The sequence below is a fragment of the Melanotaenia boesemani genome, chromosome 15 (assembly GCF_017639745.1).
Source record: "Melanotaenia boesemani isolate fMelBoe1 chromosome 15, fMelBoe1.pri, whole genome shotgun sequence".
NCBI lineage: Eukaryota > Metazoa > Chordata > Actinopteri > Atheriniformes > Melanotaeniidae > Melanotaenia > Melanotaenia boesemani.
The window spans coordinates 393,896-415,504 of NC_055696.1; the positions used below are offsets into that span (position 1 = coordinate 393,896).

Here is a 21,609-nt window from a genome sequence, read left to right on the forward strand (position 1 = left end):
AAGTATTATGGATGTCATTGCTCCCATTAAGGTGAAAGTTGTCTCTGGAAAGAAAAAGTCTCCATGGAGAAATTCCACACTGGTGAAACATGGAAAAAGAGAGTGTTGGAAAGCCGAGCGCAGGTGGAGAAAAACAAATCTACAGGTTCATTATGACATGTATAAAGAGAAACTTCGCTCTTATAATCTATAACTGAAGAATGCAAGAAAGTCCTATTTCTCTGACATTATTAGCAAAAACTATCATAATGCTCGGGTCTTATTCGCTATTGTTGACAGCTTAACAAACCCTTCTGTGTCAATAGCACCTGATCTTTATTCCACCAAGGCTGCAATGAGTTTGCCAAATTTTTCATGGAAAAAATCCAAAATATCAGACAAGTAGTTGGTTTATCAACAGCAGGTTCAACAGACATACTGTGTCCACTGAAAACCAGTTTAAGCACCATGACACAGTTTAATCCCATTAACAGCAAAGATCTGGGCGACATCTTATGTCAGCTGAACTCCTCTTGCTGCTTGGACATCCTGCCCACAGGTTTCTTCAAAAAGGTCTCAAAGACTCTGGAGCCAGATCTGCTATAGATTGTAAACTTGTCCTTAATTTCTGGCGTCTTCCCAGAACTTTTAAAAACAGCTGTAATCAAACCCCTGCTGAAAAGGGACAACCTAGACACAAATGAGAAACTACAGGCCGATCTCAAATCTTCCTTTTCTAAGTAAGATAATTGAAAAAGCCGTTTTTCATCAGCTAAACGACTTTTTAACACAAAACAACTGCTACGGTGTCTTCCAGTCAGGTTTTAGGCAGCACCACAGCACTGAGATGCTCTCACCAATTTAATATTTAAGGTCTTTACAGCCTTGTCTGGTTCAAGCATCACCGTGGGGCAAAGGTCGCAGACAGTCTGATTATACAGAGTGCAAAGGTGGGAAAGACAATAAAAACCAGCAAAATACTTAGAAAGTGAGTCAAATTTATTATCTGCTTTCCCAAGATGCATCTCTCTAGCAAGTCCTCGGTCTTCTGCTGGTCAGACACACCTCACTTAGTCCATGTCCAGGAGGCGTCCAAACCAGATTTCTGAACTTCCATTCAGAGAAATGTGTTTCTCTCGCTTCAGTTTTCTGGCTTTAAATTACAATAAATATATAAATATATTAGCAAACAAAGAAAATGTTATTTTTTTCTGTTTTTAAAAGAACTTTTGATAAGTGAGCATTATTTTAGCCTAAAGCCAACATCTCTATTTCACTGTTATGGGCTTTACAGTTTTATATTATATATATATATATATATATATATATATATATATATATATATATATATATATATATAATAAAGTTTAGTTAGTCAAGTTTGCTGTGTCCCCAGACTTTGGAAACATGATAAAACCTCTGTGGCTTTAAGAGAGCCGCTGCGCCGCGCCGCCGCGCCCTGCTTGCATTGCTGCACTAAAGATCCCCAAACACTTCCTGGTTTAATCAGATCTGTACATGATCCCGCAGCATTTTCACGCACCATGTCTGCTGAGTGGAAGAAGAGGTGTGAGGCTGAGTGGGGTCTACAGGGCGCGCCGATGCCCGACAGCGTGGACTGGAAGTCCGTGTATGAAGCCAAGCCGCTGGGAAGAAACTTGCTGAGGAACCCTGCGCCCCTCGGTACCGCGTTTCTGTTATAAACATTCATTTCTGATCAGTGATGATTCATAGAAAGTTTAAAATCCCTAAGAGCTGATCTGGGAACAGTCCTGGTCCAGGACCTGGTCTGGAGTCACAGTTTAGTAATTAATGTAAAACTAGTTAAGTGCTGGTTCGCATGTAGTAAACATGCTGGTTTTTTATCAAGTTCACACAAAGTTTCAGTGTTTTACTTTAATCAGCATTTGTTAACATACTGCTACTTCTGAAATTGTGTTTTTTGTTTCAGAAGTTATTCTAATCAACTTATTTACAGGAATGTGAGTAAAAAATGAGCCCGTTGGGGACAGGCATCCTGACCAGCGCCTTTGAGCAATCAGACCAAAACTGAGAAAGGAGAAGTATGAGGAGAAAACGCCTTTTCCTGCATGATGTTCTTGTCCTTCCACGTTTTCTTAGATTCAGTGCACATTAGTAACTGTACTAAAATACTTGTAGAGGCAGCTGAAATAGAAAGATAATGACCTAAGATGTGATTGTTATACTAATTTAACTAAGAAAAATCAGTCATTTGGATTTTATTCATTGCTCCTGGTTGTAAGCTTTTAACAGCTGTGTTAGTGAAAACATGTTAAGCAACAAAACTGGGATTGTGTGAAACAGAAGTTATTTTTCTGAACTTTGTCGTTTGTTTTAAAGATTATAAATCCAAAAGCAGCTTTGACACAGAATGGTTGCCCATTTCAAGCTGAGGTGTGTCTGTAAACGATGACGTGGATGATAATGTTTAAGGTGTGTGTTTTTACACACACACCCAGGGATTTGGGGTTAGGCTTAGAGTTGCTTCACTTTGTGATATTTGTTGTGGGATTTCAGTGACAGTTTGTCACGTTCTTATTCTTCCATACAGGACTGAATAAAGATGTCCCTCCACCTGAGCCTGAACGGCCTGATTTCCCCCCAGGTGGACCTCCACGTTTTCAGCCTGATGGTGAGAAAGATCTGTACTATTTGTTCTTTACTTTTAGGTAAATCTGTTATATGAGAATTACTGATTACCTTTTATTTAGCATTCATATGCACTTTCCCACCAACTTTGCTGCATTCATCAGAACACAACAGGTGTAAAAAAAAACACACACACATAACCTGACTAAACTGACAAATGAAGATTTTAATATAATACTCATGCAAGAAGGCAGTAATTATCAGATAAAAAAAAACTATATATTTTTCCACTTAAATAAAGATCGTGTGCACTTCTGCAACCTTGAAAAGTGTAACTAGTCTAGTCATCTTTAGGTGACTTTACTGGTTGGACCACAAGCACAGAAGTGCTGCCCTATGATACCAGCGGCATCCCAGAAGGAGTTGTGATTTGTTCGTTGCCTCAGTATAGGTAGGTGTTACTGCAGATCAGACAACAATCACAGGGGTAATCTGTGAATATGCATGTCAAAATTACACATAATAATATAGTACTGTGTAAAACTGACAAAAGGAGAAGTCTAGTCCTCTTTAGGTGACTAGACTTAATTAACTGCAGGGCCAGGTGTTGACTCTGTCCTGCTTTCTGTCCTCAGCTGGTTCACCTTGGAGCAGATTGTGGACCTGAAGGCAGAGGGATTGTGGAATGAACTACTGGATGGTCTTCAGCCTGAAGTTGTCATTCAAGACTGGTGGGCTACCTAGCACTCCCACCCTTTAAACAGAAAATGTGTTCATATTGGTTTACATTGACCAGTTTCCTGGTTTTCAGATTGTGTTTGTGTTAATAATATTCAGAAAATGATGTTGTGCTCCATTTGAACTCAGAAGTCAGGATTTCTTAGCTCCTAGTAGGAAAATTCAACAGGAATGCTGTGCCCCATGTGGACAGATTTTAGACAAACCTCAACAGTTCTGACCTCAAGATAAAATGTTTTCTACCTGCAGAATTTACATTTTAATTTATACAGAGTATAGGCTTCTGTTATCAACTTGTATTGCTTATAACAGCTAGTCTGGTTGCAAAAGAAATCCTACTGGCTTATTGATTTACAGCTGGAAATAAGTTGATTGTGACAGACTAATTCCTAGCTGCAAATTTTGACTTCAGAAGCTAACTGAACATGCCATACTAATAAGGACCTGCCATTAATGAATCTTTCCCTATTTAGTTTAGGGTGGAAACCTCTGGACAAAGAAAAAAATAGCATCTCTGATTTGGAATGGTGATATTAAAATACATTCAAAATTGCCAAGAGAGACATCCTGCTAGACAGCTGATGGGGACAGAGCTGCCAAATTTTCCAAAATCCCTGGAGTGAGATCTGATGGAACCAACCAAAATTTTGTCACATACATGACAGCAAGACATAAGAATTTTTTTTAGTCTCATTTTGAGTATCATAAATACAGGATTCAGAGAACAAAGTAAAAGTTTAAAGAAGTTTACAAATAGTTTATGAAAAGTACCAACAGAAACTTCCAAATAAAACAGGAACCAACTCAACTACACAAAGGAAGTGGCACTAAGACGCAGGGAATTTCACAATAATAATTTCTCTAAAATGTCGAACTGGCTTCTGGCCTTTTTTGAGGCCTTAATTAACAGCTGATCGAGGTGGTGAGAAAGTACGAAAATAAAAAGCAAGATAGGGACACCTCTGCTGCTCAGACCCATCCACCATGGACCAAGTTTCTGGTTAATGATATGAAATCACCAGGTCAGCTGTTCATGGCACATAAAAACACACACAACTGCCACAGTCAGACAGTTCCCAGTCAGACAGTTCCCAGTCAGGCAGTTCCCAGTCAGACAGTTCCCAGTCAGGCATTTCCCAGTCAGGCAGTTCCCAGTCAGACAGTTCCCGGTCAAACAGTTCCCAGTCAGGCAGTTCCCAGTCAGGCAGTTCCCAGTCAGACAGTTCCCAGTCAGGCATTTCCCAGTCAGGCAGTTCCCAGTTAGACAGTTCCCGGTCAAACAGTTCCCAGTCAGACAGTTCTCAGTCAGGCATTTCCCCGTAAGACAATTCCCAATCAGACATTTACCAGTAAAATAGTTCTCAGTCAGACAGTTCCCAGTCAGGTAGTTCCCAGTCAGGCAATTATAATAATAATAAATCTTTATTTGTATAGCACTTTTAAAAACAGAGTTTACAAAGTGCTGAACATCACACAGCAAAGAAAACAATGACAAGACACAAGAGTTCAGCATGAAAATTAAATAGATAAAATATTATAATAATAATAATAAATAATTCCCAGTCAAGCATTTCCCAGTAAGATAGTTCCCAGTCAGACAGTTCCCAGTCAAACAATTCCCAGACAGACAGCTCCCAGTCAGGTAGTTCCCAGTCAGGCAGTTCCCAGTCAGGCATTTCCCCGTAAGACAATTCCCAGTCAGACAGTTCCCAGTTAAATAGTTCCCAGGAAGACAGTTCCCAGTAAGACTTTTCCCAGTCAGACAATTCCCAGTCAGGCATTTCCCAGTCAGGTAGTTCCCAGTCAGGCATTTCCCAGTCAGGCAGTTCCCAGTCAGGCATTTCCCCGTAAGACAGTTCCCAGTTAAACAGTTCCCAGGAAGACAGTTCCCAGGAAGACAGTTCCCAGTAAGACTTTTCCCAGTCAGACAGTTCCCAGTTAGACAGTTCCCAGTCAGGCATTTCCCAGTCAGGTAGTTCCCAGTCAGGCAGTTCCCAGTCAGGCATTTCCCCGTAAGACAATTCCCAGTCAGACAGTTCCCAGTCAAACAGTTTCCAGTCAGACAGTTCCCAGTCAGTTCCTAGTCAGTACCCAGTCAAGCATTTCCCAGTAAGACAATTCCCAGTCAGACATTTCCCAGTCAAACAATTCCCAGTCAGGCAGTTCCCAGTCAGGCAGTTCCCAGTCAGATAGTTTACCAGTCAAACAGTTTCCACGCAGACAGTTCCCAGTCAAACAGTTTCCAGTCAGACAGTTCCCAGTCAGGCATTTCCCAGTAAGACAGTTTCCAGTCAGAAATTTCCCAGTCAAATAGTTCCCAGTCAGACAGTTCCTAGTCAGACAGTTCCCAGTCAGGCATTTCCCAGTCAGGCATTTCCCAGTCAGACAGTTCCCAGTCAAACAGTTTCCAGTCAAACAGTTTCCAGTCAGACAGTTCCCAGTCAGGCAGTTCCCAGTCAGGCAGTTCCCAGTCAGACAGTTCCCAGTCAAACAGTTCCCAGTCAGACAGTTCCCGGTAAGACAATTCCTAGTCAGACAGTTCCCAGTCAGACAGTTAATACAAAACATGACTCAGCGACATTTACTGGAGAATAAATTAACATAATTATTTAAACATATTTGTTGGAGCAGAGTTTCGACAATCACTCATAATAATGTCTTTCTGTAAATATAAATAAATATGAGTAAAGTCTGACTATAGGGATTTTATTATACTGGATTTTTAAAACAAACCACCTCATTCAAGAGAGATCAAAAATGATGTCACCTGACTGCGTTTACCACAATAATCTGATATTCACTAACTTAAATCTATATGAATTTATACATTTGATTAGATTATAAATTCTCTATATTTTTCCTTCTAGAATAGAAATACTTTATTAATCCCTTTGGAGAGTCCTCAGGAAAATTTGGGTAATTTGTTTGTTTGTAATTTGTTTGGAAATTTGTTTGACAACACACAAAAAGGAGGATTTTTTAAGTCATTTCAGTCTTTTACAACCATATTATTATTATAATTATTATTATTATTATTATTGTTGTTGTTGTTGTTGTTGTTTCAGTTTCAATAGCAGTTACTTGGAAGCACCAGAAACAGTCGCTTTAGGAAAGGGAAACAGATGGAACATCACTCTGCTCATTTTATAAACATATCAGATCTTTATTATGAAAAATATAATCTGAGTAAGGGGGGTCCTGGGCCCCTGTAGAGCCCTATGTCTAGCAACGCCCCTGCCCTCACGCTCTCTGCAGGCATAACTTAAGGATCACGTGAGTCTTTTTTTCAGGCTCAATAGATAGATCCCAAATAAACTCAGCTGTGAGCAATGTGGCTGATATTTATTACTGCACGTAGTTTTAAGATTGCATGGACTCCTGATGTTGAAATATCAGCACAAAACTTAAACTTACAGCAGACAGACCTAAACCACTTCACCAAAAGACAGCGACGTTCCTACACATACCCACCAGCTCCACATTTTCTCCCTCTGATAGTACCTGATATTACCTGCCGCACCACCAGACTCAGAGTAACGTCTGTCTCCGCCCTATCTATACCTGTCCTCCCCCTCCTCTCCTCTTTAGTGCGCCTCATCACGTCTGCTTCTGTGTTATGACGGGTTCTATCGTTTAAAGAGGTGTGTGGTCGTCACACACACACATCAACCTGCACATCGTTGCTGTTTGTGGAGCTGAAATATTTCCACTCATCGCTGTGTGTTGGACTGATCACCGAGCAGCGGATGAACCTTTTCACATATTCCCATGACAGGCGGAAGAAGAAGTAGTTCTTACTTATCCTGAAAGTTTAGTTATATAAATGTTGGTATAGGCAGAATAGATATGCCAGTATTGATCTGCACATCACTACTATTTATTCTTCTCAGATAATAACTTGGATCAAATCGTAGGTCCGTTCCCACTTATTTGTTTGTTTGTTTTACGGTTTACAGGCCCAAGAGTAATATGATAAGCCAAAATATTGAGAAATTAGCTTGTTATTCCAGATAACTAAGGCAGCACCTAAATCTGATCTGGTAAAGGAAAAAAAAAAGATCAATAAATAGGAAAAGTGCTTGTGTTTATTAGCTTAGCAGTGGAGCAGCCAGCAGATTTAATCCGTAGTCACACATGAAGTGGTTAGGCTAACAGCCATAGAATATACATTTAGATAAATAAAAAACTTGATAAATTAGCTTGTTATTCCAGATAATGAGGACAGCAGCTACATTTAACCATGATGCTAAAACATATAGAAAACTCCCACTTAAGGAAGGCTAATTAGCTTAGCAGTGTAACAGCAACCGCTACATCAGATATTGACCTTGGTTTAGTTCTTGTGATTTAGGAAAATTAGAATACCTAACTAAATATTTTAAATTGATAAAATACAGTTTTGGACATTTTGACACCTTTTTTCTTTGTGTCTGTTGTTACTGCTGCAAGCTTGTCAGGAAAATCAGTAAAAATAACAGAAGACATGGTCCCTAATTTGGCCAATTAGAAATGTATTAATTAGATGGAAATTAAATTATACTTCATTAATTCATTCAATTGAAATATATCACAGCTTGCTTTGAAATAAGATTTAAGTTACACATAAAAACATTTTGGAAGCTGTTAGGACATAACAGGTATACTGTGTGTGTCATTTTGTCAGGTACGAGGAGAGTCAGTTACATGACTATATCTACCAGCTGCATGTCAAGCTACTGGGTTCTGACAAAAGTACCGTGATCTCCGAGCATACTGTTGGCCCTACCGAGGACCTGAGCAATTACTCACACAACTGGAAGAAGGTGAGCTACTGAGTCCCCCTGACTGGTGCAGTGATCGCTTCTGTCTAAATGTTTCACTGCATGCATCTGTGCAGGTGTCTCATGTGTTTGCTGGCTACGGACCTGGGGTGAGATATGTCCACTTCCAGCACCGACTGAAGAACAGTTTCCACAATGACTTCTTCCCCACGTTGTTCACCGGCAGCTCCGTCATTGTAAGACCAGTCAAAAGCAGTTCATAGACTGAATCTTACAATGCAGACAAATATTTGAAATGAACATAATAAACTGTTGGCTACAATCACTAATCTTATTTTTGCCTTATTTTCCTGTGATCATCAGGGTTACGCCAACCAGCCCTACCAGTGTGGTCAACAATTATTTGCTTTTAAGTAGAAAGGAACATTTTAATTTGAGTGTTGGAGATTATTTAAATAACTTAAATGATATGCGTTTTTTATTTTCTGTCCCTATTACTTTGAATTGAGGTAGATTTACTGTATGTGTTTCATTTGAACACCTCAACATACCAACCACTTTAAAGCTGCTGAATATTTTTATATATTTATCAAATATATGTGTGTGTGTATATATATATATATATATATTTGATATATTCTTCTTTCAGCTCATTTTACAAATACTATTGCACATTTCTTAGGGTATTTCTTTTGAAAGCAAAGCTCCCCCAGCTTTTTCAAAAGGATGTGTTCCATTAGTGTGCACCAATCATTAAACTATGTCAAAGATTTGAATTATTTTCAGGTTTGGGCTTTGATTAGACCAGACAAAAACAGTTCAATGGTTCCCCTTAAACCACTCGGACGTTTTTACAATATTCTTAGGCTTATTGTCATGCTGAAAGGCAAACCTCTGTCTCAATATAAATTTTCTGGAGCATTAAAACTATTTATCCTCGAGAATGATTTAATTATATATTTAAAAAAAATTTTTGTGTTTAGCACCAACCAGGAAACTATCCGCTGACCAAATGTGTCCATAGGGTCTTTGTTGACGAGACAAATAGGCTTCATGTTTAAAGCAAAATGTGACCTGTAGTGGCCTTGAGCTTCACTGCATCAAAATTGTAAAAATTGTGACTGAAGGTAATGCGTTGAGGGAAGAAGAGGTCTATATTAACCCGTCAATATCTAGTTTTTATTTCTATCCCTACGTGAGCAAAGTTATTGGCCAAACCCATTAAGGAAATTATTGTCTTGTTTAGATGTAACCAAGGCAACCTGAAAAACAACATTCATGAAGGTGATATTTGCATAGTAAAAAACTACTTTTAAACCCCAGCCATGAGCTTTTTCTATCTTTAAACAATGCTGTTGTTTAAACCCAACCAGGAAGTACCAAACTAAATAAAGTGTTCTCGGGTTATTAACTGAAATGGAAAAGCTTTTGTTAAACATTGGTCATCAGTTTGCGCCATGATTTTATGTTTATCGGGTAGTGCACCACCTAAGTCCATCTCTTACCTCCTTACTAGGATTTTGTGGCTTCCTGACGAATCACTTGAATATGATGTCTGATATGAAAACAGTTGTATAAATGTATTTTCCTTTTTATTTCCTTTTTTTCCCTGTCAGGGACGCCTTGACATGAGCTCTCTGGGCCGCGATCGAACCGCCAACGCTCGGGCTACAGGATAACCACTCTCCAAGCCACCCGGGCGGCTATACACTCACACACACACGTGTGTGTGTGAGTGTTCCTCCAAATGTGAGCGAAATATCAGTACTTCTTTCACTTTTGAAGTACAAGGGAAATATCATTTCTCACACCTTCAAAGAAAAAAATATTCCGATGGGCGCGAGGAGCCAGTCCTCGGTCTGCGCTGCCTTCAGGTACTCTGGAAAAAAAACTCCTTCATTCAGCATAAAATAGACCTAGTTCACTAAAAATAGCTTCTTCATATTAGATATTTTAAAACATTTAATGGGCGTATAACAAGTTTATGCTGGTTTTATTTCCTGCTAGAAACACGTTTTTCATGCCTTTAAAACTTGACGGGAACTGGAATCGAACATTTTCGAGCATGCACTGAAGGCATCACGTCATCCTCCGCGTGCGCCCGCAGCATCACAGGAACCGTTAGTTAGAGACAAAGTGAGTTAAGGACGCGTCCAGCTGTGTGTCCAGTCCCGGATAGTTTTTCCAGGCGAAGCTTCCAGCCTCCCAGAAGCGATGGCAGCCTTTGCTGGAGCCGCGCCGGAAAAGTAAAGGTAAGAGGCGGCGGGACGGAGGTGAGAGGAGCCGCCGCGGCGCACGAGCTCATGTTTGGGGAGACTGGCTGCGCCCTCGGGAACCCTCTGTAGTTGTGATTGCAAACAGTAGCACACTGTTAGGCACTTTCTGACAAAGACAGCTATTTTATCACGAGTTGGAGGTAATTTAAAGACTTTCTAATAAAACAAAGTTAAATATGGCTGCAAGCGTCTAATTTAAAAGCTGTCGTCTCTTCTGCTTCTAGTCTGCTCTGTTTTAAGCAGGAAATGAGAAGAGAGGAGGGAAGAGAAGACGAGCAGAAGGAATACAGATGTGATGAAGACGCGGGCTAAGTCTAAAATTTTCCCCAAAAGGGGTTTTGGTTGCAGGCAAAAGTGGTGCTTCATAATTTGGTTAGCCTAATAAACAGACCATGCCTTTACTTCTTAACAATATACTGATTTGATTTCATTCATCATCATCATGGTTATTATTATACTTTTTTATTGTTCATAGGTTCACTATCTGATACTTAAAGATCGTTTTATTTAAAACGTCCTCTTGCTTTCTCCCTGACATTTCCAGAGTAGGGCTGGAGCTCAGCGCTCACCTGATAGAAGCATCATTCTTTCAGCAGACTGGCTTTGCCACGTGCTGCATCCTTTCTCACCTGTCTGTTGTGTCCACAAGAGATGCCCGCACACAACCCCCCAGAGCTGGCCATTATTAGTAATTAGGCAGATGATATTGCTTAGATCACTTTTCAGATGAGCATCCTAACAGCACCACAATTATTAGATATTTTTACAATTTTTTGGTCCCTATATATTTTAAACATGTTCCTCTTCTCCTCTCACTCGCCCTTCTCGAGTTATAGCATAGTGGTATTAAATGGATTATAATAAACCTTTGGCTTTATCTGGCCCACAGATGGAATATTTAACAATTCTATAGAGTGTAAATATAAAAACTTATTAAAATAGAATTTGTAATACTCATACAAAGCTTCCTTTATTGATTATTATAAAAAAAAATAGGCCACAATTAGTGTGCTTTTTTTTTTTTTAAATTATAGATTAATTTTATGGCACTTTTAAAAACACAAATGCTCAATTTGTGCTGATAACAGATGATTAATTCTGAGAATTTCTTGTATATTTCTGATTGTTAATTCAATAACATTGAACTGCATCTACATTCTGGATGCTATGGTGAAAATTTGGCTCATAATCATATCAATAAATTGCATTTAAATAAAAATGAAATCAAACATAAATTAGCAAACTTTTTTTATCCTGGTTGTTTTAATATCTGAAGAAGACAATATGTATTGTTGCTTGGGGGTTTCTTCCAAGACATCCACCACAACAGCAGCAGCGTGTGTGACGGCTCAGGTAAGCCAGAGCTGCTGGTTGTGTTCAGAAAGCGCTACGCACACCACTGGTGGGTGCCATGGGACAATGAGCCATACTACACCTCACGTTTCTCTCACATTTCCTGTACAATCAATCAGTAAAACCAGACAGATGATCCAGTTCTCCCACCTCTTCATCTCTTTGATTTGGGGAAGTCAGGACCTATGGATGGGTTTCCTTTATTCCGAGACTCATTTAGTTATTAATGCTTAATGTGACATTAGCAGTGAATGTCAATTACCCCAGTCACATAAATTAGGATGTGGATGTTGCTTTGTGTTACAGCTCTTAGTCAGAGATGTTTAGTTTCCTGGTCATCTTAGCTCCGTTGACAATTAATAGTTAAACAGATAACCTGCATAGCTTTGTGTTGCAGCAGTGTACTGTGCTGTAATGTATAGTATTTACCAGGCTTTCTGGGCTGCCCGTGGGGGTCTGCTTCTTTTTTTGTTTGTTTTGTTTTTTTATTGCCTCCCTCATCCATTGTAAGTTCTGGACTGCTGGCTGCCTCTGAACGTTTTGTTGGCGTAAACTAGATTGTTGCTTTGAACTGAATGCTTGTTTCAAACACAAATATAAATAGTTTGTTGACTTTCTGCTTCCATCTTTTGTGTTACACATCAAGCTTCTCCACCATGTGATGATGCACAGTTCATGAAGATTAGAAGCAAAATGTTCACTTAGTAGAAGTAGAGTTTTCCTCCTTAATAGGTCACATGCAGTGAACGCATAATTAGGTTAGGGGTTGCTCACTGAGTCAAGTAGTCGAGTCTGAACTGGCCGTAAATTGCTAGCAGTTTGTACATGTGGTCATATCACTGCACAGCCAGGAGTTTGTATATTCTGATTTCTGATGATGTTTTCAACAGCACCTTGAATATTGCACAACAAGTGTCCTTGTCTGGGTTCATGGTGAAGCTGAGAATGCTGTTCCTTCTAGGGTGACAGGGCTGCTGGTGACTGAGCAGAGTGACTCAGGTAACGGAAACCTCAGCAGCTGCTGTCTGCTGGCTGTCAGCCGCTTGTCTCCGACTCCTTTCTGTCCGCCTAACCTCTGGCCACATGCAGCCTCTGCCTTTTACAATCAGGTTAGCGTGGAGATTTCTCAGGAAAAGAAGTTGTGTGGCAGAACAGCCTGAGGGTGAGAATGGCTTAGTGGTGTTTATTTCAGAGCCAAACAGATTAGAGAGGAAAGGGATGACGCTTGATGTGAAATCACCACTGGATCTGCAGGTTAATGTCCTAATAGTTTTAGTTTTGTTTAGACAAGTTGAAGTGCGGCTCGATCAGAAACAATGATGCAATGATTTGTAAATGTCTCATCAATTTTTTACTCATTAGAGAACACATGAATCATATTAAATATTAAAAGTGGGACATTTAGCTGTTTCATCAAAAATAAAAGCTATTCATGTATTTGATGTGCAGCACATCTAAAAACAGACCAGACACAGCATGGTCACCACAGTGCAGCATCCATGCTGCAGAGGGTCCTTGTTTTCATCCAGGTGTGCTGCTGTGGTCACGAGGAAACCGTCACAACAAGGTTCTCTTTAAGAAACTTAGTTTCTAGAGCACTGAGCTGTAGAGTTTTTCAAATGTCAATGTTGTTTGTTTGGTTCTCTTTTTACTACAAATTTCCTGCTGTTCAGTCTCTTTATATTACAGCAGAAATACACAGAAAGCTGCAGTATTGCCTCAAACCAGAAATACATAGAAATAAATCGGTTATTCACTTTTATAATTTCTGTTAAACTATGGTTCTCTACAGGAAAAACTACAAGGAATTTACTTCATTTTCTTTAATTGAGTTTGATTAAAAATGGTTTCAGTTGGAAAAACATCCTTACTAAACGCAGTAATACTTATATTTAACAGTTAAAACGCTAATCAGTCAATATGTTTACATGCACTTTTATTTGCAATTCAAAATTCAAGATTCTTTTTATTCTCATTCAAAGCACCACTTCAAAGACGCAGCGCGGAACAAAATGACATTGCAACGGATCATAGATGAAAACATAAAAACAACAAACACCACCAGCAACCACATTCTTTGGAAGGTCAAGATTAAGCAGCAACAACATTAACAGGAGTTTATATATATAATTTTATATATATAAAAATTATATTTTATATATTTTCCTCCTATATACATCCTCCTCCCCAAGAGTAGGACCAACCGGCTCAGAGACTCCTTTGTCCCCCGAGCCATCAAACTGTACAACTCTGCATTAGGAAGGAGGGGGGGGAGGGAGGGGGAGAAGGAGGGGGGAGAGGGAGGTGTGCAGTCCGCCTGATACAACACATGCACAATAACCCATACAAACAGTTGCTATAACTTATACGTGCAATAGTGAACTGGGAATCTGTACCACCTCTACTGTGTGCAATGCTTGTTTATATTGTTTTATTTTACTTATCTTATTGTTATTTATTGCATTCTATTTGTGCTTTTTTTGCACCTTGTTGCCTCTATTTTGCTTTGTACCTGTATATATTGTGTCTTGTGCTTGTCCTGCTTAACTGTTAGTGTTGTATTGCTGCTGGTACCCAAATTTCCCTGAGGACTCTCCAAAGGGATTAATAAAGTATTTCTATTCTATTCTATTCTATTCTATTATATATATATATATATATATATATATATATATATATAATCAAATCTGATTTTCTGTCCATTTTGCCATCTCTGGTTTGCCGCGCTCGACTGCTGCTGCTCTCTCCTCTGCACATGCGCACACAGAGCCACTTGGTTATCGGCTGTGGGTTTGTTGCACCATAGAAGCAACTACTGTAATCTGACACCCAGTAACATCATTTAACTTTAGCGACAGGGCTAATCAGACCCTCCAGCCCACAGTCCAGCCCTGCTCAGCCCAGTGTTGGTTGTTGAGGAATAACGGAGCAGAGTGGCTGGAGGAGCGGGCGCCAGTTAAGTTTAACAGCATCTATATACTGTGATTTGCATTGGTCTTTGCTGCCGGGGCTAGACTCAAAAGACCCGGGACCAAAGCCCCGGAAAAATCGGCTGACAACACCACTGGTGTGTGTGTGAGCAGGGACAAAGGACCACTCTGATTGGCTAATGTGTGAAAAGAGGCGGGTCTTAGGGGAATTTATTATTCCTCAGTGTTACCAACTTAGCAGCTTTGTTGCTATATTTAGTGAGTTTTCAGACCCTTTAGTGACTTTTTTTTAAAAAAGCGACAAATCTAGCGGGTTTTTCTGATTATTGGAGACTTTTGGAGACGGCAGCTGCATTCAGACGACGTTCACCTCTGTTTCATGGCCAGGCTAAAAATGAAACGTAAAAGCTGCTGCTGAAGGATCCTGCACTGGCTTACCTTCACAGTAACGTCTGTTAATGAAGAGTGTGGACAAAATATTTAAAAGTTAGGTGTTGACATTTTTAGTTTGTCTTTTTATCCAGTTTTGTCTTTCCCACTACATCCCTCTTTATGGCAGCATCCATTACAACTATATGTACCAGGCTGATTATGCTAATTAGCGCCTTCTAGCAACTTTTAGGACAGCCAATAGCTGCTGTTCTTACTGAGGAGTAGGAACAGTGGCTGGAGAGGAGCATCAGTCCCTGAAGCTGTTCTTTTTACCAGGAACTACATGGACCAGTCATACCATGCCCTGTGGGGGATGATGGGGACAAAGATGCCGATCTGCTTCGACTACAAAGTGAAAATCAAATCTGATTTGATTTGATAAGTTCTATGTCTACTTGTTTTGTATTCGTGCGGTCAGTAAGACGTTTTTTTATGTCAACTGCAAAAAAATGTGGATTGTCAACATTGTAATTTCTGAATCCCTCCCGTGGGCTCACCACCTGCAGGAGGGGCCATAGGGGTCGGGTGCAGTGTGAGCTGGTCGGCTGCCAGAGGGGGGGACCCTGGCAGTCTGATTCTCGGCTGCAAAAGCTAGATCTAGGGACGTGGAATGTCACCTCTCTGGCGGGGAAGGAGCCTGAGCTGGTGCGCGAGGTTGAACGGTTCCTGCTAGATATAGTTGGACTCACCTCGATGCACAGACATTGAGTCTGAGTGGGCTGTGTTCCATGCCTCTATTGTCGAGGCGGCCAGCTGCAGCTGCGGCCGTAAGGTCGTCGGTGCCTGTCGTGGCGGTAACCCCCAAACTCGTTGGTGGACACCGGCAGTAAGGGATGCCGTCAAGCTGAAGAAGGAGTCCTATTAGGCTTTTTTGGCCTGTGGGACTCCAGAGGCAGCTGATTGGTATTGGCGGCCTAAGTGAAGCGCAGCTTTGGCGGTCGCTAAGGCAAAAACTTGGGCATGGGAGGAGTTTGGAGAGGCCATGGAGAATGACTTCCATATGGCTTCGAGGAGATTCTGGTCCACCATCCGGAGGCTCAGGAGGGGAAAGCAGTGCTCCATCAACACTGTGTACAGTGGGGATGGGGGGCTGCTGACCTCAACTCGGGACGTTGTGAGGTGGTGGAGGGAATACTTCGAAGACCTTGTCAATCCCACCAACATGTCTTCCGATGAGGAAGCAGAGTCTGGGGTAGCTGGTGCTGGCTCTTCTATCTCTGGGGCTGGGGTTGCTGAGGTGGTTAAAAAGCTCCTTGTTGGCAAGCTCCCAGGGGTGGATGAGATCCGCCCAGAAGTCCTTAGGGCTCTGGATGCTGTAGGACTGTCTTGGCTGACACGCCTCTGCAGCATCGCGTGGACATCGGGGACAGTTCCCCTGGACTGGCAGACTCGGGTGGTGGTCCCCGTCTTCAAAAAGGGAGACCGGAGGGTGTGCTCCAACTACAGGGGATCACACTCCTCAGCCTCCCTGGTAAGGTCTAGTCAGGGGAGCTGGAGAGGAGAGTCCATCGGATAGTCGAACCTCGGATTGAGGAGGAGCAGTGTGGTTTTCGTCCCGGTCGTGGAACAGTGGACCAGCTCTACACCCTCTTCAGGGTCTTTGAGGGGGCATGGGAGTTTGCCTAACCAGTCTACATGTGTTTTGTGGATTTGGAGAATGCGTTTGACCGTGTCCCCTGGGGACTCTTGTGGGGGGAACTCCGGAAGTATGGGGTGCCGGACCCGTTTGTGCAAGCTGTCTGGTCCCTGTACGACTGGTGCCAGAGCTTGGTCCACATCGCCGGCAGTAAATCAGAATCGTTTCCGTTGAGGGTTGGACTCCGCCAAGGCTGCCCTTTGTCACCAATTCTGTTCATAACTTTTATGGACAGAATTTCTAGGCGCAGCTGAGGGAGGTGTTGAGGGGATCCGGTTTGGTGGCCTCAGGATTGGGTCTCTGCTCTTTGCGGATGACGTGGTTCTGTTGGCGTCATCGGGCCGTGATCTTCAGCTCTCTCTGGAGCGATTCGCAGCCAAGTGTGAAGCGGCTGGGATGAGAATCAGCCCCTCCAAGTCCGAGACCATGGTCCTCTGCCGGAAAAGGGTGGAGTGCTCTCTCCGGGTCTGCAATAGGGTCCTGCCCCAAAGTGGAGGAGTTCACGTATCTCGGGGTCTTGTTCAGGAGTGAGGGAAGGATGGAGGGAGATGGACAGGCGGATCGGTGCGGCGTCTGCAGTGATGCAGACTCTGTATCGGTCTGTCATGGTGAAGAAGGAGCTGAGCCAAAAAGCAAAGCCCTCGATTTACTGGTCGATCTACGTTCCTACCCTCACCTATGGTCACGAGCTGTGGGTAGTGACCGAAAGAACAAGATCGCGAATACAAGCGGCCGAAATGAGTTTTCTTCGCAGGGTGGCCGGGCTCTCCCTTAGAGATAGGGTGAGAAGCTCAGTGATCAGGGAGGGGCTCAGAGTAGAGTCGCTGCTCCTCCACATGGAGAGGAGCCAGATGAGGTGGCTCGGGCATCTGGTTAGGATGCCTTCTGGACTTCTCCCTGGTGAGGTGTTCCGGGCACATCCCACCGGAAAGAGGCCCCGAGGAAGACCCAGGACACGCTGGATGGACTACATCTCTTGGCTGGCCTGGGAACGTTTCGGGATCCCTCCGGATGAGCTGGTGAATGTGGCCGGGGAGAGGGAAGTCTGGGTTTCCCTGCTTAGGCAGCTGCCCCAGCGACCCAACTCCGGATAAGCGGCGGAAAATGGATGGATGGATGGATGGTAATTTCTGAATTTATTGTTCAAGCACTTATCACTAATACAGTGAAAATTAGAGGAAATGTGAATGTTTGCTTTGCAAGATGATTTCAGTGTGCACCCCTAAATTTTCTGCTTGCGCTCCTAAAAATTGAAGTTTGGGTGACCCTGTGCTCCTCGTAAAAAAAATTAGTCTGGAGTCCTGAATTTATGTTGACATCCCCAGTAAATAAATAATGTCAGGCAAGAATTTTAAAAGAAAAATGTTGTGAAAGTTGCACGATATAAAATGGAAATATTAAAGAGCATTTCTTTCAGTGTTAGACATCACAGGACAGCTTGAACAGGGTGAAACAGAAGCACACAGGTTGAAAGGAGATCGGCATACTTGAGGAACTGAACATTGTGGCAGCATGCATGCCGTGCTGTAAACGAAGCCTTGTGCTCAGCCAAGCCTGCAGTGCTGCCGTCCAGATTAAAGGTTGTGACCCAGTGGATATGGAGGAACAGAGCATGTGTACCGACCTCTCGGAAACCAGTTATTCCCTCTGTGGCACTGATTGAGCTGGTGTTCATTTATACGCCAAGCTATACAAGATTTATTATGAAGTACTTGTAGAAATGAAACTTTTTCTGTACCTCTTACTGGTATGTGTGGAAGTACAAGATGTGTTTTTGTAATGGACTGCAAAGAGTCCATATGGATCCCAGTTGGTTAGAGACTACTTATTCTCATAAACCACAACCACCAATATGCATTACCATAAATCCTGAAAAAGTGTGGAATCAAATTATGATACAGTTAGAAAAGCGCCCATGAAACAGGATGATGGAAGCACCTGGATCTTTCTAAGCACCTTAGGTAAAAAAAAGTATTAAAAAGATTTAGACACACGATCTTACTGATTTCTGCTTAGCCATGAAAGTTAAGCCCACAGAGAATTATCTGAGATGTCTCAATGTGATCCAGTTGTTTTAGGCTTTGTGTCTGCACATTTTTATTTTATTTACTTTAAAGGTTTTGCTTCTTCACCCTTCAGTGTTTCCCACAGACCAGGTTTGTGCTGCCCTGGTGCTGGTGAGGGAATCCAGTGTCGCGGTGTTGTGGCAGTCGATGGAGTTGGTCATTGGGCAGCAGGCGGCGTTCAAACACACACTTAAAATGGGTATTTTACTAAAATAGGTAAAATACCTATTTTACTATCAGAGGGCTGTTTATCTTCATACAAAGACATGGTTGTGGGTAATGATTTGCTAAAAAATATTAAGTGTAAACTAACCTTCACTTAGGTAAACTTCAGATGTACTAAGTGTCAGTGAATGCAGCATGTAATGCACTTCTATATGTTGTTCTAGGTAAACACTAAAAAATGTCATTGGCTGTTTGTTTTAACACATTTAACATGGCCACTGACGTATTAATCAGAAAAATACTTTCTAATATCTAGGCCTTAAAAAAAGTCTCACTTGTGCCTCCCTTTTCCTGGCCCCCTCATCAAAACTTTTCTAGACCCGCCCCTGCATATAAATTCTATATCCTGTCAACCGCCTGGTTAGAGAAGGGTCCGGCTTTGATTTGTATTTTAGAACCTGTTTACAATTTAGTGTTTTACTTATACAAAAGTTTTACTATAAGAAGTAAAACCTTATTTAATCTGCACCTCTCAAGATATAAAATCACAAAGTGCTTTACAAAGGCCAACAATGTAAAAACAAAGAAACAAAAAATGAATAAAAAGCAGATTTAAAAGATGTTTTTAGCTGACCACAGAGTCCACCGATCTCAAGTCCAAGGGAGGAGAGTTCCAGAGTTTGGGGGCCACTGAACAGAGCAGAGATGTGACGTTCATGAACGAATTGATTCTTTTGAACGACTCTTTTAAATGAGCCATGGGAACCGATTCAGAGCTGTAATCCATTCATTTGTGAGCCATTCTTTTTATATTCAAATTTTTGACACTGCCCATCTACTTCCTGCATTAGTCAACAGAGGCAGAGGTCTATCGATGATGAAAATCACCATAACTCGCTGAATTTGCAGCTGATTTTCAATCGGTTTGGTTTATTAGAAAAATCACATATTTATAATACAACAGATTATTATTTTTATTATTTTATATCATACACTTACACATTCTCAGACACACACCCACATGCATACTGAATTTTTTCTGCAATCCTCAGAGAAATAATAATGGTGATGCTCATATATGGAGTTATATTATATTTATAAAATAAAATATAAATAAATAAAAAATAAAGGAATGAGTTAAAAATGACAAAAAACTGAAAAACAAACACTTATTTAAAAAAAAAAAACATTGCCTACATTAAAAATTTACAAAAATACCCCCAAAACGAAATACATAAGTTAAACTTACATCTGTTCTTCTCGCCATTTTCATACAAAATAAAGAACCCAAATTTACCTCTGATGTGATGCCCAGCAAGTAATGAACCTGATAAAGGTACCAAAGAACACATCACCAACGTAAAACACACATTTTTTAACACAGCGTCAAAGAAATAAATAAACATAGAATTTCAAAACCAGAGAAATTTGTAAGAGTAAGAACTGAAGGGTTCATTCAAAAGGAAGCATTTCTAATAGTGTATTTTATTATCATTTAGAGGGACTCCGTTGTGTTAGTGAAATATCAGGATTACATGAGAAATTGTCATGACACTTACTTTGCAAAGATGGTCAGGAAAATTAAAAATGGATGGTATTGCTCCTTCCTTTAAACCAGTGGACTGTCCAGTCCTGTTAAAGTCCTCTGGGTTAAAATGAGGCTGCAGACGGCTGAACAGTCCTGCTGCCTCCATTTATCCTCTGGAAATATACAAAACATCCATCTGAACATCACTCAGTGCTCAGTTCTTCTGTAGCTGCAGGTCAAAGTTAAAGTTCCTGTTAGCGCCATGACACTGATTTAATAGATAATGTTGAAATGACCTACTTAGCACAGTTATATGAAGTGGCTGATTGCCACTTAAATATCTTACTGTAAACATCGTCTTACTAACAAAAACATTTTTTATTTTCTTGTCCTGACATAAACCGGTTTCATTTCTGTTAGCTTAAGAAATACGTCAAATTAAACACGTTCATAACAGTTAAATAATATAAAACCACTTCTTACTGTGAAATATTATCCCTTGTTTCTTGGTTTTGGTTTCTTTCACAGGAACATCCGTATGCAGCACAAAAATCTGGCATTTTGGTTTCACACACAACCTGAATGATCTGACCGGGTATGAAAGCCCGGCCCAAGATGGCGGCCGTGTTGACGTGCCTGACAAGCCCGAACGCGGCATCTACGTGTACATATCTATAGGCAATACTGAGGAGTAATAAATCCCCCCAAGACCCGCCTCTTTCCACACATTAGCCAATCACAGTGGTCGTTCGTCCCCGCTCACACACACATTGGCTGTCCTCTTCGTTGGTGTTTGTCTCTTTTTCTCGTAAAAGTTAGTTTGAGGCAAACCAGCAGCTAGTTTGTGTGTTACTATGAACTACTGGGCTGAAGAGGGGAGCAGAAGTTTGTTAGCGACCAAAGACCGGCTAATGTATCGTCGCCGTTGTAGAGTAGATGAAAAATTCACTCACACTGTTTCACATTTTAGTCGCAAAATGTGACCGTTTGGTCAGTCTGGAGCCCTGCCAGTAAAGCTAATTTAGATGTTTCTTAAAATATTCTGAATTTATGCTTGAGTAGGGCTGGACAATAATTCAATATCAATACAGATCGCATCACAATGCGGTGGAAATGAAGACTGAAATGCAGATAGT

General features: G+C 41.2%; 2 protein-coding genes across 2 annotated transcripts in view; both read left to right on the forward strand.

Moving 5' to 3' along the window:
- The first annotated feature begins 1,447 nt into the window (after positions 1-1,447).
- On the forward strand, positions 1,448-8,412 carry nccrp1 (P1, F-box associated domain containing). Its single transcript, XM_042009369.1, has 6 exons — positions 1,448-1,662; positions 2,552-2,632; positions 2,944-3,040; positions 3,225-3,320; positions 7,991-8,129; positions 8,204-8,412. Exons 1-6 carry the CDS (start codon positions 1,524-1,526, stop codon positions 8,348-8,350), a joined length of 699 nt encoding a protein of 232 aa, XP_041865303.1. The 5' UTR covers positions 1,448-1,523; the 3' UTR covers positions 8,351-8,412.
- Positions 8,413-9,377: 965 nt separating this feature from the next.
- Positions 9,378-21,609, forward strand: part of slc8a2a (solute carrier family 8 member 2a) — a 49,205-nt gene continuing 36,973 nt past the window's right edge. Inside the window, exon 1 of the mRNA XM_042007887.1 lies at positions 9,378-10,339. The gene's annotated coding sequence lies outside the window, so the exon portion shown is untranslated. The remainder of the gene's footprint in view (positions 10,340-21,609) is intronic.

Coding starts and splice junctions, on each gene's coding strand:
- nccrp1 (XM_042009369.1), top strand. CDS start 1,524: ATGTCTGCTGAGTGGAAGAAGAGGTGTGAGGCTGAGTGGGGTCTACAG. Junction 3,041..3,224: donor TGTTCGTTGCCTCAGTATAG/GTAGGTGTTACT, acceptor TTCTGTCCTCAG/CTGGTTCACCTTGGAGCAGA. Junction 8,130..8,203: donor ACTCACACAACTGGAAGAAG/GTGAGCTACTGA, acceptor GCATCTGTGCAG/GTGTCTCATGTGTTTGCTGG.